The sequence below is a fragment of the Orcinus orca genome, chromosome 5 (assembly GCF_937001465.1).
Source record: "Orcinus orca chromosome 5, mOrcOrc1.1, whole genome shotgun sequence".
NCBI lineage: Eukaryota > Metazoa > Chordata > Mammalia > Artiodactyla > Delphinidae > Orcinus > Orcinus orca.
In genome coordinates, this window is record NC_064563.1 from 78,062,436 (window position 1) to 78,078,071 (window position 15,636).

The 15,636-nt window shown below is 34.3% G+C and overlaps 1 protein-coding gene across 13 annotated transcripts in view; it reads left to right on the forward strand.

Annotated features, from left to right (window-relative positions):
- LRCH3 (leucine rich repeats and calponin homology domain containing 3) overlaps positions 1–15,636 on the forward strand; it is a 116,556-nt gene that overhangs the window by 42,295 nt on the left and 58,625 nt on the right. For 12 of the 13 annotated variants that reach the window (XM_049710337.1, XM_049710338.1, XM_033403834.2 and 9 more), the window contains exons 2-6: positions 486–630; positions 2,237–2,363; positions 5,414–5,519; positions 10,116–10,252; positions 11,415–11,524. In XM_049710337.1, coding sequence (XP_049566294.1) covers positions 486–630; positions 2,237–2,363; positions 5,414–5,519; positions 10,116–10,252; positions 11,415–11,524 — 625 coding nt within the window. The remainder of the gene's footprint in view (positions 1–485; positions 631–2,236; positions 2,364–5,413; positions 5,520–10,115; positions 10,253–11,414; positions 11,525–15,636) is intronic. The other variant, XM_033403843.2, reaches the window with a different exon arrangement.

Genomic DNA, 15,636 nt, shown 5'->3' on the forward strand with positions numbered 1-15,636 from the left:
CCGGACGCGCAGGCTCAGCGGCCATGGCTCACGGGCCTAGCTGCTCCGTAAAGAAAGGGACAATATTTTTTTTTGTTTCGTTTTGCTTCGCTTTTCTGAAAACCTTAGAATGTTGTCTGAGCTTTTGGGAAGGTGGATTTTACGGATCCATTTGTTTTCTAGGATATTTGGCACTTAGCATGATCTGTGATGTAATTTTTAAGCTGGTATTCCTTGCAATTTATGTTACTTGCAAAGAATAATGGTTTTATTTTTTAGTATGTGTAGAGACCCAAAAGGAATCAGCGTTTCCCAGCAACAGGTATAGAGGCATATGTTAAAATGGTTTATTCAATCATTCAATATTTGAATATTTAATCTGGACCAGTCTCCACAATAGGAGCTCTAGGAAATTCAAACAATTATGAAACCTGCTTTTTTATTTAAAATTTCAGTAAAATAAGTTCCAAGGACTGATTTTAAACTTAATTTATTTTTTCTTTCAGATCTGTCACGAAATCGCCTCTCAGAAATTCCCATAGAAGCATGTCACTTCGTTTCTCTTGAGAATCTCAATTTATACCAAAATTGTATTCGGTATATACCAGAGGCAATTCTAAACTTGCAAGCTCTAACGTTCTTAAATATTAGGTAAGGATTTTTTCTTTTTAATTTTTAGTTTTGTGTGATCTTTTCAATTTTCCTCTTCCCTTTCACTAAAATTTACATTATCTGGGGAATTCCGTGGCGGTCCAGTGGTTAGGACTCCATGCTTCCACTGCAGAGGGCACGGGTTCAATCCCTGGTTGGGAAACTAAGATCCCACATGCCATGCGGCCAAAAAATAAAAATAATAATTAAAAAAAAATTTATATTGTCTGTTTATATCAGCAGTATCTCGACATATTCTTAGACTAAATTAGCAGTATTTTCTATGTCCCTCTAGTTTCTCCCTTTGACTTTGTGTTTGTAATAATTAACAAACTCTAAGAGACATTAGCCTAATAGACTTGGAGCAGTCTCGTAGCAGTGGTTTTCCGATTACATTTTCAAGTAAGCTTCATCAAATGAGAATAGTACATCTGAAATTACTTTGTTTGGTTTTTGTGATTATGTATTTTTGTGTACTAAGTTCTGAATATATAAATGCATTTATTCAACTCACCTACTCCATTTTTTCACATCTTACAAGAATTCTTTTGTTATTTTATTTCATTATAAAAGTTATAAATGTTGACTGGAGAAGATAAACAAATGTAGAAAAGTAAAGGAAATTCATCAAAATGTTGTGTCTGAGTTATATAATTATAGGTGAACTTTTACTTTTTTGTAGGCTTTTAGTCAAATTTTTAAATGAGTTTTTCCCCTTCTCATTAAATATCCTTTGGAAATATTTTTATATGTAATCATTTTAATGTACAGTTTATATGTTTCTGAAACTCATTTTCCCTCTCGGATATTTATTCTCTCAGTTTTTTCCCATGATCAAAGTAGCACTAGTAGACAGTTTTGTATGTGAATGTCTAATTATTAGATTTTAAAAGTTTTAAAGGCTTATGATCTGTGTTAGTAAAATCATCAAAGATCTTGAAAAGGGGGGGCAATTGTTACTAAGGATTAAGATGTTAAATCTGCATAAGTAAAATTTTAACTTATTTTTATCCTAATGATAGATGTGTTTTTTACTTTCAGTTCTGATTTGTATATTTTTGTATAAATAAAAATTCCTTACCTATCCTTCAGTTAATATGATATATTTGAAATCACAATCTGTCCCTTATTTCCCATAGAATTATATTTGGGTCGTTTATGTACATTTGGTTATAATAATGTAATGATGAGGGAAGTAAATTACAGACACTTTGTATATAACTCTTTGGAAGGAAGAGGAGAGGATGTTAGTTATCTACCCTATTTTAAAATCATTTTTTCCTATATAAATTTAATAAAATAATAATATGTTTTGTTTATATGGCACTTCATTATTTACAAAGGAGTTTTGTGGTGCAAGAGTCCTGTAAGCCCTGTGATTTACAGCTGAGGAATCTGTGTAGGATGCAGATAAATTAAATGCTGTGCCTAAAAACACAAAAGCTGACAAGTGAGGAAATGAAGACTTGAACTCAAATCTAATATCCTGTTTGTTCCTTGCAAGACTTAACTTTGTTAGTATACTTAGTATAGAATGAGAAAGATGGCAGTTTTTTTCCTTGAGTGGTGGGCTCTGACTTTTCTCTTTTTCTACTTACCCATTTAGTCGAAACCAGCTGTCAACATTGCCAGTACACTTGTGTGATTTACCATTGAAAGTCTTAATTGCTAGTAATAACAAATTGGTCTCACTTCCAGAAGAAATTGGACATCTCAGACATTTAACAGAACTTGTAAGTTAATATTTCATTTTTTGATTGTTTTGTATATATGTGTGTGTGTGTGTCTGTGTATATATATATATATATATATATATACACACAGACACACACACACATACTCTTTTGTGTTTTTGAGTTATTTTCAAGTACTGATAATGAAGTTTTACTGATTGATGAGCTCTCAAGTGCTTCAACACAGAATTAGGAAAGAACTGAAAGTACAAGTCTTATCAAAGTCTAATCAGGTTCTAATGAATATTAAGTGATTTCTATGTTATTAAACTTTTGAGACATAATTTAATAAAGGATTTGAATTTTTTTAATTAAATCTTGTTAATAGCATCAATATTCTGATTTTTGGTTAGTGCCTATAGGGAATGGGCAGTACAAAGGTCAGGTTTACTTTTTTACCTTATAGGCTACTTTAGAACCTAGCTCCCACTCTAAAGTGAGCTATTCTTTATATTTTCTAAGAAGCTTAACCTTCACCTACCACTTCTTGTTATTCGTGAGTGCTTTTGTTCTGGGCATGGGAATAAGACTTTTCTTATTTAATCACCACAATAACATTATGAATTGTTATCATCATATTATAGCTGAGGAAACCAGCACTCAAGATAGGTTAAGTAATTTGCCAAAGGTTCCAAAGGTTCCATAACTGAAGTAGAATTTGAAACCAGTCTACCTTAACTCCAGAACCTATGATTCCTATTTCTGAAATGGTCAAATACAATTATGTCCATTGAGATTTGGGAGTATAATTCCATGTAGGTTTATTAACAAAGATGTATGTACATCATAAAAAATAAATACAGTTGGCCTTCTGCTTTTGTAGGTTCTGCATCTGTGGATTCAACCAACGGTGAATCAAAAATATTTTTTTAAAAAATTTCCTGGGAATTCCATGGTGGTCCAGTGGTTAGAACTCTGCACTTTCACTGCCAAGGGCGTGGGTTCGATCCCTGGTCGGGGAACTAAGATCCCACAAGCCATGCAGCATGGCCAAAAAAAAAGAAATAAAATTTTTTTTCTAGAAATCTCTAAAAAGGAAAGTTTGAATTTGCCGTGTGTGACAATTATTTACATAGTGTTTACCTTGTATCAGGTATTATAAGTAATCTAGAAATGGTTGAAAGCATACAGGAGGATGTATGTAGGTTATACGCAAATTATGCACCATTTTATATGACACTCGAGCATCCATGGATTTTGGTATCCTCGGAGCCAATCCCTTGCAGATACTGAGGGACAACTGACTGTACACATAAAAGTCTAATTGGACCACATGTTGGGTCACTTTTTTTTTTTTCAGGTGGATTATGAATATAAAAGGTCACATATAAGAACTCACAAATATATTAAATTTAGAGTCTAGATACTAGACCACTATTTAAACTTTCTGTTTCTAGTTATTGAATCCTAAATGCTTTAAAGATAGATATGTCTCACAGAAGGTGCTTTTAGCTTTCTATGAAAGAAGTGAGTTGATACTTCAGTCATAAAAAACAGCTTGTGGCAGAGTAAAAATTAATAATCGTAATGCTCCTGATTCCCTCGTGGGTCTTTCTGCAGCATCCTTATTGCTTCTTTCCTTTTTTTTTCTCCTTCATTTTTTTTTTTAGTGGAAGTAAACTGCTGTCTTTCAACATACATATTTTCTGAGAGAGATATAATAGATTGCTATTCCCTTCTGGTTCAGACTCAATCTTCCTATCCTTTCGACTTCTTTATTTATTTATTTTTTGGCTGCATTGGGTCTTTGTTGCTGCACACGGGCTTTCTCTAGTTGCAGCAAGCAGGGGCTACTCTTCATTGCAGTGCAGTCTCTTGTTGTGGAGCATGGGCTCTAGGCATGCGGGCTTCAGTAGTTGTGGCTTGCGGGCTCTAGAGCACAGGCTCAGTAGTTGTGGTGCACGGGCTTAGTTGCTTCGTGGCATGTGGGATCTTCCTGGACCAGGGCTCGAACCCATGTCCCCTGCATTGGCAGGTGGATTCTTAACCAGTGATCCCTTGACTTCTTTTAGAACCCTTTTAGCTTTGATACCTAGAGCACTGGGCTAAGAAGTCTAGCTTCTGATTCTACTTCAATCATGAATGGGTAGGAAAGGTAAAAATAGTATTATTTCTTTCTGAGAATATTTTGGGAAAATTTAAAAATAATGTCTGAAGCTTATTGAAGTTTTTTGTAAGTGGTCTTTTCTAATAACAAGTCTCAGTATTTTCTTTTTATTTATGTATTGGAGGAATTTTAAGTGTTACTGTGGCATCTTAGAGCTTTTATTAACCTAGACAGCTTCTTGTTGCTATGCATGGGTTTACAAATTCTGGCTTGTCTCAGAATTATGGAATCCTGAAATTATCAATCTTGGAACCTTGGAGTCAGTCTCTTTTCAGAACCAGTGGAATCAAGCTATTTGCCAAGATACCAGAAGGCCTACCTAATATATGTATTAGAATCAGGTTGATGAGCTGCTAATAGAATAGTATCTACTTTTTCCATAGCCTTTGAGTTATATGTACTTTATTATTTTTCCCTCATGTTCAGTTTGATAAAGAATGATTTGAGTCATCTTCAGTGCATTTTTATTTTATATTCTTGAATAGTTGAACTTGTATTTTGAGAATGGGATTTCCTTTCAAATAATTTTATCATTATAATTTTTATCATAGTTTTGTTTTTTCTTCTAGTTTCTTTAGAACAATATAAAATAAAAATATTGTCCTAAAGATCTGTTTTAATACCTTTTTTTTTAACCTTTTCACCAACATTTTCATTTGATCTGATATTCTAGGCCTCCTGTCCACATCTTAAGTCATTTAATTTTAGTTCTGCTCACAAAATTAATGTAGATCTATATACAGTGTATAGAGTCAGTCAAAAGCCTATACATTTTAAAAATTAAATGCTATTGCAAACTATGGGATTATTCTTGGACACAGAATCATAGTATTTTTTACAACAAGAGGGGTACTATCTTGTCCAACCTCATTTTACAGATAGTTTAAAGCATGCAAGTTTGTAATATAAGTACAATTCTTTACTTTGTATCTTTTTGAAATAGGATGTGAGCTGCAATGAAATTCAAACAATCCCTTCCCAAATTGGTAATTTGGAGGCCTTGCGAGACCTTAATGTAAGAAGAAATCACTTAGTACGTTTGCCTGAAGGTAAGAAATTGTGAAATAGTTTTTTTTGTTTTGTTTTGTTTCTTGCCTTTTTATTTTAAAGATCTCTCAGACTGATGGGCACTTCAAAAATGTATAAAAGTTACAGCCAGTATTTGAAATGTAATGGTTTCTTTAATATGTGCTATCTGTTCCGTTGTGGATTTTAAAAGCTAGACTCTTCAGTGAAGAGCTCCAATAACTATTTAACAGTGATTGTAATTTTAGATCCTGTTAACTGATATAATCAATAACTCAGGGTAAGATCACTGGAAATTTCAGTTGGCATAACTACTTAGGAGAAACATAACATGTTTTTGATAAGGGGATAGTTTAGTATAATGAAAACATTCCTGCAGTTAGCACTGACTGACTTAAAATGGACTTGATTTGAATTTAATAATTTTATCCTTCACTGGAAATGTTCAGATAGAAGCTAATTAACTGTGTGGAGGTGATGTGTAAAATGAATAATGAATGGAGTGAGAGACTGCACTAGGAGACTGGTTGTCTTAGGCTGACTATAAGTTCTGGTACATGTATTTGAATGATAAAAATGATTAAACAAATTAATTAGGTATAATTGATCAATCGTTCAAAAATATAAATTCATGAAAGAGAAAGCTACAAGAGAAAGTGAAAATGGTGAAAATCATTATTTTATTAAATCAGAATATATATTTCTTTAATTTTATTATGTAAAATTTCATATCTAAATGAGAGCAATGAATCACCCAACTACATCAGTCATTAGCTCATGGAAGTTCTTGTTTCAGCTCTACTCCCGTCCTCTTTCTCTTGCTCTGTCCTCTACATTAACTTGAAACAACTTCCAAAAATTCATCTATAAACATTTCAGAATGTCTGTCTCAAAGATAAGGAATCTTTAGAAGATGTTTTCATGACAGTGATTATCTAGGTTCTTCTACAAAATACGACTTTTAATGTACAGTAAATATTGAATTAACTAATGATGCTTTTGCTGCATTGTAGAATCCAGATGTTTATACCAATTTGATCCTGTATGATACTGAGTTCTAATATACTAGTGTGTGTAGCTTTGACATTTTTTGATCCCGAGTAAGCGTCTCAGAAAGTGATTTTCATTCCACTTTTATACATTTACTGCAACCATACTACCCAAAATCCTGCATATCTTTCCCCTCAGTAGGCTTGTCCAGTAACCTTTATACCTTTTGTCTTCAGAGCCTTCCTCATTTCCTCCTGGTTCTGCCTTCTACCACCTCAGCAGGGGGAATGCAGGCCATTAGCAGGACCGACCAAAATCATGACTGACATATAACTCAAAATTTCTATCAGGATTACCCCTCTACTCAGGACCCACCTACTGTGGTTGATCTTTAAAGGCTTACTAATACAATAATACTGACTTAATATGAAATTAAATAATCAAAACAATTGAGGTTTTGGTGAAAATGAAAATCCGGGATTTCAGATGATGATTGCAGTCTGATAGTTTTATCATCTAATTTATTTCTCTATCTTATTTTGAATGCATATTACCAAGAAAATTGTCACACAGATAGTTTCAAATTTTTTTTGTAGACTTATCTTGTAATCTCAGCATACTCAGTTAAACTGAGATGACAGGAAAGCTTCATCCAACACCTACACAAGTTAGTGTGGAAGTTCATGTTCCTTGGTGATCTCTAACATATTACAGTTTGGTAGATAAAGATATTACATCTTTTGGTATATCGTCATTTTGATTTTAAATTAATTTTAATTTTTATCAAATACATTATTCAAAAAGTCAAATAGTAATAAAAAGCTTAAAATAAATAATAGCATTCTCCTGCCTCAGTCATTCCTCTCTCCAGTTTCAATGGCCAGAAGCCTATACCTTCAAGTCCTTTGACTCTTTCCACTACTATTTGCTGACACATTTCTAAGTGATCTGCTTTTACAGCTATTGCTGGATTTATCAACTTTGACATTTTGTTTTTATTGTTGTTTTTCTAGAGTTAGTAAGTCCTTTTTAAAAAAATTTACTTAGCTTTTTATGTACCTGTGGCTAATTCCTCCCTCTTTTTCCAGCAGCCTTATTAGTCAAACCAATCAGATTATGTATCTTTCTTTTTTTCCCCTGAATATCTCCCTCATTGAACCTTTTTTCTTTCTCTTCCAGTCTGGACTGGTTGTTCTCTGTTATTTTCTGCCTAGCTTTTCTTCTTCTTTGCTGAACTCTTATTCCTCTTATTCCTGGACTTCATGTCTTCTTTCTTACTTTTTTTTTTTTAAATTTCAGCTTTATTGAGGTATAACTGACAAATAATTCCTCTTTCTTACTTTACTCCCTTGTTTTGCTAAAAGGGCATCTTCTAGTAATTTCCTGAGAACATGTCATAGGAAAACATTTTTTGAGATTTCACTTGAAAAGAAATATCTCTATTCTGTGCTCACTGTTGATTAATAATTTGGTTATAAATTCTCGGTTGAAAATTATTGTGTCAAATGATTTTCAAGTCTTTTTTCGCTTTTAGCTTTCAATTTTAAAAATTAATGGTTGAAGGACTTCCCTGGCAGTGCAGGGGTTAAGACTTAACACTGCAGGAGGCATGGGTTCAATCCCTGGTCAGGGCACTAAGATCCCACATGCTGCATGGCACGGCCCAAAAAAAAAAAAAAAAAATGGTGGAAAATTTGATGCCATTCCTAATTCCAGTCCATTGTTTGTTACCAGTTTTTTCCTCTGGAATATTTTAAGGTCTTCCCTTTTTTTTCCCTACCGCTCTGAAGTTTTATGATGATGTGCCATAGTATGAGTTGTTTTAATTCAATAAAATAGATACTTGGTGGGCTTCTATCTAAACCAGAGATTCACATCCTTCGTTTAGATAGATCCTTCTATCTAAACCAGAGATTCACATCCTTCGTTCTAAACCAGAGATTCACATCCTTCGATTTACATCCTTTGATATAAGATATAAGAAATTGTCTTATATCTCTTTTTTGATAATTTCCTATCTTCCGATTTCTCTGTTTTCTCTTTCTAGAATTTTTGTGAATTAGATATTGGACTCCTTTAATTGATCCTGTGGTTTTCTTATCTTTTTTATTGTCCATTTCTTCATCATTTTGTTTAACCAGGTGGTAAACAGTTCCAACCGTTTATACTCTAACCATTCTTCTGAATTTTTAATTTCTGCCATCGTATTTTTCATCTCTAAGAACCCTTGTTTTTCTCAGATTTTTTATTTTTATTTATTTATTTATTTATTTGCGGAACGCGGGCCTCTCACTGTTGTGGCCTCTCCCGCTGCGGAGCAACAGGCTCTGGACGCGCAGGCTCAGCGGCCATGGCTCACGGGCACAGCAGTTCCGCGGCATGTGGGATCTTCCCGGCCCGGGGCACGAACCCATGTCCCCTGCATCGGCAGGCGGACTCTCAACCACTGCGCCACCAGGGAAGCCCTTTCTCTGATTTTTTAAAAAAACATTCCTTTCTTGTTTCAGTAATTTAGTATTTTATCTCTCTGAAATTAGAGACATTAATTCTAGTTTTTTTTGTGTGTGTGTGGTACGCGGGCCTCTCACTGTTGTGGCCTCTCCCGTTGCGGAGCACAGGCTCCAGATGCGCAGGCTCAGCGGCCATGGCTCACGGGCCCAGCCGCTCCGCAGCATGTGGTATCTTCCCGGACTGGGGCACAACACGTGTCTCCTGCATCGGCAGGCAGACTCTCAACCACTGTGCCACCAGGGAAGCCCAATTCTAATTTTTAAAAGTTTTCTTTTATTTTCTATATATTATCTATTTTTTCAGAGCTCTTTTTATCGATTGGCTTGCGTGTTTTGATTTCTGTCTTACATGTTGGAGGCTCTTCTAATTGTCTGTGGATCATGTACTGTCTGTATAGAGCTAATTAGAAATTCCAAGTATACTGAGCAGGAATTATATAATAGTAGTTAAGCAGTAAGCTGGATATTTTATTGGGGGAAACTCCCTATCAATATCTAAAGGCCTTTTATATGGAACAATATAGTTTCTCCAGAGAAAGATGTTTTCCTTCTTCTACAGTGTTGTGTATGTTCCTAACTACTGCCAGTCAGGAGCTGGGGATGGGGTAAGGTTGGGGAGGAAAGTGCTAAGGTCTTGTGGTCAAGTTTGTAGACTTTTACTTAAATCTTCCATTTTCAGCAGGGAACTCATCCTGACTTTCCATTGTGCCTGCGGTCCTTGAGTTCAGAGCCTTTCAATTCAGCTCCTGTCATGATTGGAAAGGAGTAGTTACCTAGCTGCATGAGTTGGGATTGAAGATCTAGGCATCTAACCTGTTCTTTATACAGACTATCATGTAATCCTTGTGTTATTCACACCTTTCTGTGGTATCAGACCTAGTTTCTAAGACTTTCTGTTGTTCTATAAGGGGTCAAATAGTTTGCTTTTCATTAATATTACCATCCCTAAGCAACTAGATTTCATTTTATGCCACTTTGCTGTATATCAGTTAATCACTAAGAAAGAATGGAAGTGAATACTTATGTTAAATCCATTATATTTAGCTAGAAGCTCCTGAAAAAAGTTGTCTAGTTTTGAAATTATCATTAACTGTTTATTTCCACCTTATCTCCCTGCAGAGCTAGCAGAGTTGCCTTTGATACGGTTAGACTTTTCCTGCAATAAAATTACAACAATCCCTGTTTGTTATCGGAATCTCAGGCACCTACAGATGATCACCCTAGATAATAATCCACTACAATCTCCTCCTGCACAGGTAAACCATAGTTGACTTGAAGTATGTTATGAACTTTTTTGACAAAAGATGAAGTTTAAAAGTTATAAGTTATATGTATTTATCTTTTTTTTTAGAAATTAAGTTCTTTTAAAATAAATTCACAACTTATATGTATTCTTTAGAAGCCTTGAATAAATGGGATGGAAGATAGGTAATATTCCAAAAATGTTTTTCCTTTCACTAAATTGACTTCTTTTTAATTTGAAGGAGTCTTAAAGTTTTTTTCTAATAAAATTTGAGTTATTTCTTTCTAGTAAAACTTAAATGTAGACAATGTAAATGCTAAAGACAAAATACTCAGCTTACAGAACTAAAGATCATCAATGTATCTCTCATGACCATTGTTTTTGTACTTTCCTATTTTCTAAAATCTTAAGTTCCTCGTTTAGTCAGTTTGGTCATTTGTTTATCAGTGACTGAAATGAAACTACTTAATAAAGTTATTATAAGGTAGCTTTACAAATAGATTCTAGACATTCTGTAGTCTAAAAAGTGTTGACCAGCTTATATTTTTCACTGTAGCTTTCCTTACTCTGCAATTAATTGATGGTCTTGTACAAGCCTCTGTATGGCAACTGTTAAACTTTATGAGTAAACTTCATAACTATAGAAAGGCCTCATAATCCTAAAGAATTTGTGTGTTGACTGTGGGACGGAAGTCAGTAGGTAGCAACAGAAGTGTATATAACTTTTTTAATCATTTCCTGCTTTTCTCTCTTACAGGAAGTAAGATTGAAAACGTAATTGTGCATGATTGTTGGATTCCTAAAAACAAAAGTTACCAATATAATCCATGGGGAGCAATGCTTTAAATCCCTGACTATGCCTAACCAATCAATATAAGTTTACTTGGTATTCTAACAGTGTTTATAATCATAAATTATTTATTTTATATGTTACTGAAACTTATTAGTGACTAGAAAACAAAAACCTACATTTATATCACTTAAACGCCTAAAGTAACAAATGATATAATGTTATAATCAGTACATTTTTTAATATTACTGTATATACTTGATAGAAATGCCTTCTATTTCCAATATACATTAAGTAAAAATGTGTTTTTATTTTAAAATGCTAGGGGACACATATATTTCAGATGAGTAATAATTTGGTTGTATTTATATGTTACTTTGTTTAGATATGTATAAAAGGCAAAATCCACATATTTAAATACCTGAACATACAGGCTTGTAAGATTGCTCCAGATCTGCCAGATTATGATAGAAGACCCATGGGTTTTGGCTCCTGGTGAGTATGTTGTATTCTTTTATTATTATATTCCATCTCACAGAGAATCAAATAAACTGAACCTTTAAATTTACCTGACTCTTTGTTTGACCAAAGGGAAATATCCTAGTCTGACACAATTTTTCTCAGAATGCTTATATTAAGTAAAAGTTGATTACATAGATGTGACAAAGTGTAGTCCTAAGTCAGGGTTTCTCAGCCTCAGCACTGTTGATATTTTGAACTAGACAATTCTTTGTGGTGAGCTGTCCTATACATTGGAAGGTGTTTAACAGCATCCCTGGCATCTGTAGCACCTTCCAAAGTGACAAACAAAACTGTCTCCAGTAATTGCCAAATATCCTCTGAGGGGTCCCCAGTTGAAAACTACTGGTCTAAATGACTTGAATACTAACTTTGGCTCTCCTGTTAACTAGCTCTGTGACTTAAGGCAAGTCATTCAAACTTTTTGGGCTTCATTTTTCCCAGAGGGAGTGAAGGGGTTGGATTTGATGACCTTTAATGTCACTTCACGATCTTTTAAGTCTGTGAATCCCTCAGCTACATATAACACCTGACTTTTACAAAGTTACTTTTTGGCATTCCCAACCAATGGAACAATCTTAAGTAGCAGGAATTAAATTCAAAAAGCCTTTTAACAGGCAAAATTGATGTCTCAGTGAAGGTGCAGTAATATTCATAGACTTTACTCAAAAGAGAACGCTTTAGGCCTTCTCTTGGAACTTGTCACATTTACGTAAAAGCACAGTCCTAACCTTCTCAGTGTCCTAGTCTAAAACAGATTAACAAACTTCTATTTTGGTAGAGTTAAGTTAACAAACTTCTATTTTGGTAGAGTTTCTAAAAGCAGGCATTAAAAATACAAAAATAATTTGAAGGAAAAAAAAACTGTAAAAAGCAGATGCATAGGGAATTCCCTGGTGGTCCAGTAGTTAGGACTTCTCACTTCTAGTGCAGGGGGCCTGGGTTTGATTCCTGGTCAGGGAACTGAGATCCTGCAAGCTGTGTGGCACAGCCAAAAAAAAACAAAAACAAAACAAAAAAGCAGATGCATATTCAAGTTAGTGATAAACTCTGAAAGGGAGGAAGATTCTGTGTGAATGAGGCATAAGGGGGCTTCTCATTGGAGTGGCTTCTCTTGTTGTGCAGCAGGTGCTCTAGGCGCACAGGCTTCAGTAGTTGCAGTGCACGGGCTCAGCCGCAACTGCAGAAAGCCCACGCACAGCAACGAAGACCCAACACAGCCGATAGATAGATAGATAGATAGATAGATAGATAGATAGATAGATAAACCCTTTTAACTCTGAGAGGACTGAAAGCACTTATGTGGTGTTAAGGAGGACATAAAAGGTTTTGCCAGATGGTAGGGATTAGGTCTTACACAATGTGCTAATCTAGACCTCTCTTAGAGGAAGGATTTTGGCAGTGGGGGTGGATATGAGGAGACCCAGACCACTAATACCAAGAATTTAAAATTTTCTCCATTATCTCCTTTTCATTTCTTTTTCCTCCTACCTCAGTTCATTACTTATAATATGGAACTCTTGTTTCTTATTTATAGAAGAAAGTTTTGTTTTTCCTATTTAAATATTTCTAAAAGTTTCTACTCCTGTACTCTTAAAATAGATGTACAATAAATAAAAGTAGGTTTTCTTTTATATATATACTAATTTATTTTCTCCCTTGGAGTTAGTAATCCTTGGGAAGGAAAAGTATTCCTCTCCAGAAATAGCAGAGTAGGAACATTAAACTGCTACTGTTGCCTTTGAGGTTTGTGTGTAAGATATGAATAATGATTACTGGGTATGTGTATATGAGGGTATGCCTGAAGAAACCAAGGAGGAAGCATCATTACCTGTATGAACAGTGAGCTTTGGTTGAGGGCTGCAGTGCTAATTGCAGAACCTATTTCTCTCTGTGACTCTATCCTTAGTTTTGAAGACTAATTAGTCTTGGCCTAATTTTTTTTTAAATATAGCAACTTCATTATTTTACTTTAAAAACATATCAAGAAATCCTGGGAAGAGACTTGTGTGTATTTGCTAAGAGATACAGGAAGGCTTGAGTCAATAGAGAAAGCTTTCCTAAATAGGAAGTCTAAATAGCATAAAAATGTCATGTTTCTCCAAAGGAATTAGTAATTATAGATCTAATATATTCCATTCCCTATAATAATCCCTAATTATGCTCCCTAGGTTAATCTGTCTTCTGCATTTTCCATTTTTTCCAGAGTTATGTTACTTTATATATATATATATATATATATATATATATAACAAAAATATTTCCTTCAACTCATGCACCAGCAAATGAGACATCATACTTTCATGTCTTTCTCACTAAGGTACAGATTAGTAAGACTGCATTGTAGTTAGCAGTGCATTTATTCAAAATGCAGTCATGGAGTCAGAAGGCCTTAGTTCTAGCTCTGGATATCTGTACTATTAGGCAGTTCACTTAACCTCTCTGACCCTTGGTTTCTTCAATGTGATCTTTACCCTGTTTATATTTCTAACAGTAGTTGTGAGGATCAAATGATCTGTGTTTGAAAGTGCTTTGCTGACCATAAAGCCCTATATGAATATTAGACATTAGAGTTATTAGCTGTCTACTGTGATCTTGGACAAATTTAGTCTAAGAGTTCTGTTTTGCTAAAGAGAATTTTTATTAATCCTGTAGCTCTTCAGGTATTCAGTACAAGTTACTGCTGTGGTAATTTCAATCCTTAGTTGCAACTTTCTAACTACTTTTGTGTAGCATAAAAACAACACAGTCTTTCTTAAATCATTTTATAAAGGTCACAAATGTTTTTACTCATTTTCAGTTGTAAATGTTTCCAACTCCTTTAGCAATTTACACTGTTGTGATAACTTTCTTATTTTATACAATGGCACACATTTTTTAAAATAGTGATCTAAAGTGAACTATGCTTTTTTGCTGTGATGATTTTAAGCAGCTTTAGACTAAATATATTTATTTATGATGACGTGGCAGTGAGCCAAAACTAAGGAACAACTAAGCCACTGGTAAGAAAAGTCCTGCCTCTGTATCCCCGGTAGTGGAATTAATTCTCTACAACAAGCCTGAGCTTGTGAAAGCAGTGGCCATCCTTTATTCATATTTATATTCTAAGCAGCTGGAAAACTGCCTGGCATTCAATAAATGTTTGGTGAACTAAACTCAAATGAAGCAGATTTGGTGACTCTCTCTTAAGAACACATTCTTCATAGAATGATAACTTTTATTTAATGCTTTGTGCAGGTCCTTAGCTTATATTTTCTCAAGTAATCTTTATAGCAACTCTGTGAGATAGGTGTTGTTAATCTTTTTTTTTTAAACTTATGAGAAAACAGAGGTTGAAAGAGGTAAAACAGGTTAATTAAAGTCACATAGCTAAGAAATGATGGTGCCAAGTTATCAGTCCAGATCTGTTAAATTATTTGAAAAAAGCCATATTTTAAACTCCTTACTGCACTATACTGATTCACAGTTCATCTCCCTGCCACACAGAGTAACATAAGCATTTGAATCCATTTTATGCTAGGTAGTTTACTAAAGAGACTGGACTTTCTAATAGGACATAGCTGGAGCCTGGCTGGCACAACTCTTCCTGGCCTCACAAAGGCCATATTTATACATAGGGTGACCATCTGTCCTAGTTTACCTGTGACTAAGGAGTTTTCTGGGACATAGGACTTTAGTGCTAAAACCAGGAAAATCCTGAACAAACCTGGAGGGTTGGTTAACCTATGTCTCACTTTAATCTTATCAGTCTAATCTCTGAGAAAGAGCAAATATGTGGAGAAGCTAAAGGTAACTGAATAAAGAAGATAAAATAATAGCTTAAGGCAAAGATTCTATTCTCTTTATGTTGCCCACTTATAAAATAGCACAGTAAAATTAGGCTTACCTTGATTGGTCACTTCACAGAAAATACATTATATAGAACAGTATCCTCTAGAAATCTGAAAATCTTTACTTGAAAATTTTACATAATATTAAAAAGTACTGTTCAGTAAATCCTGAAATACATGTATTTCTTTTGGCATCTGCAAAAAAGAATTCTTTAAGTATGACTTAAATATATATTTCATCAGAAAGCTTTTAAAATT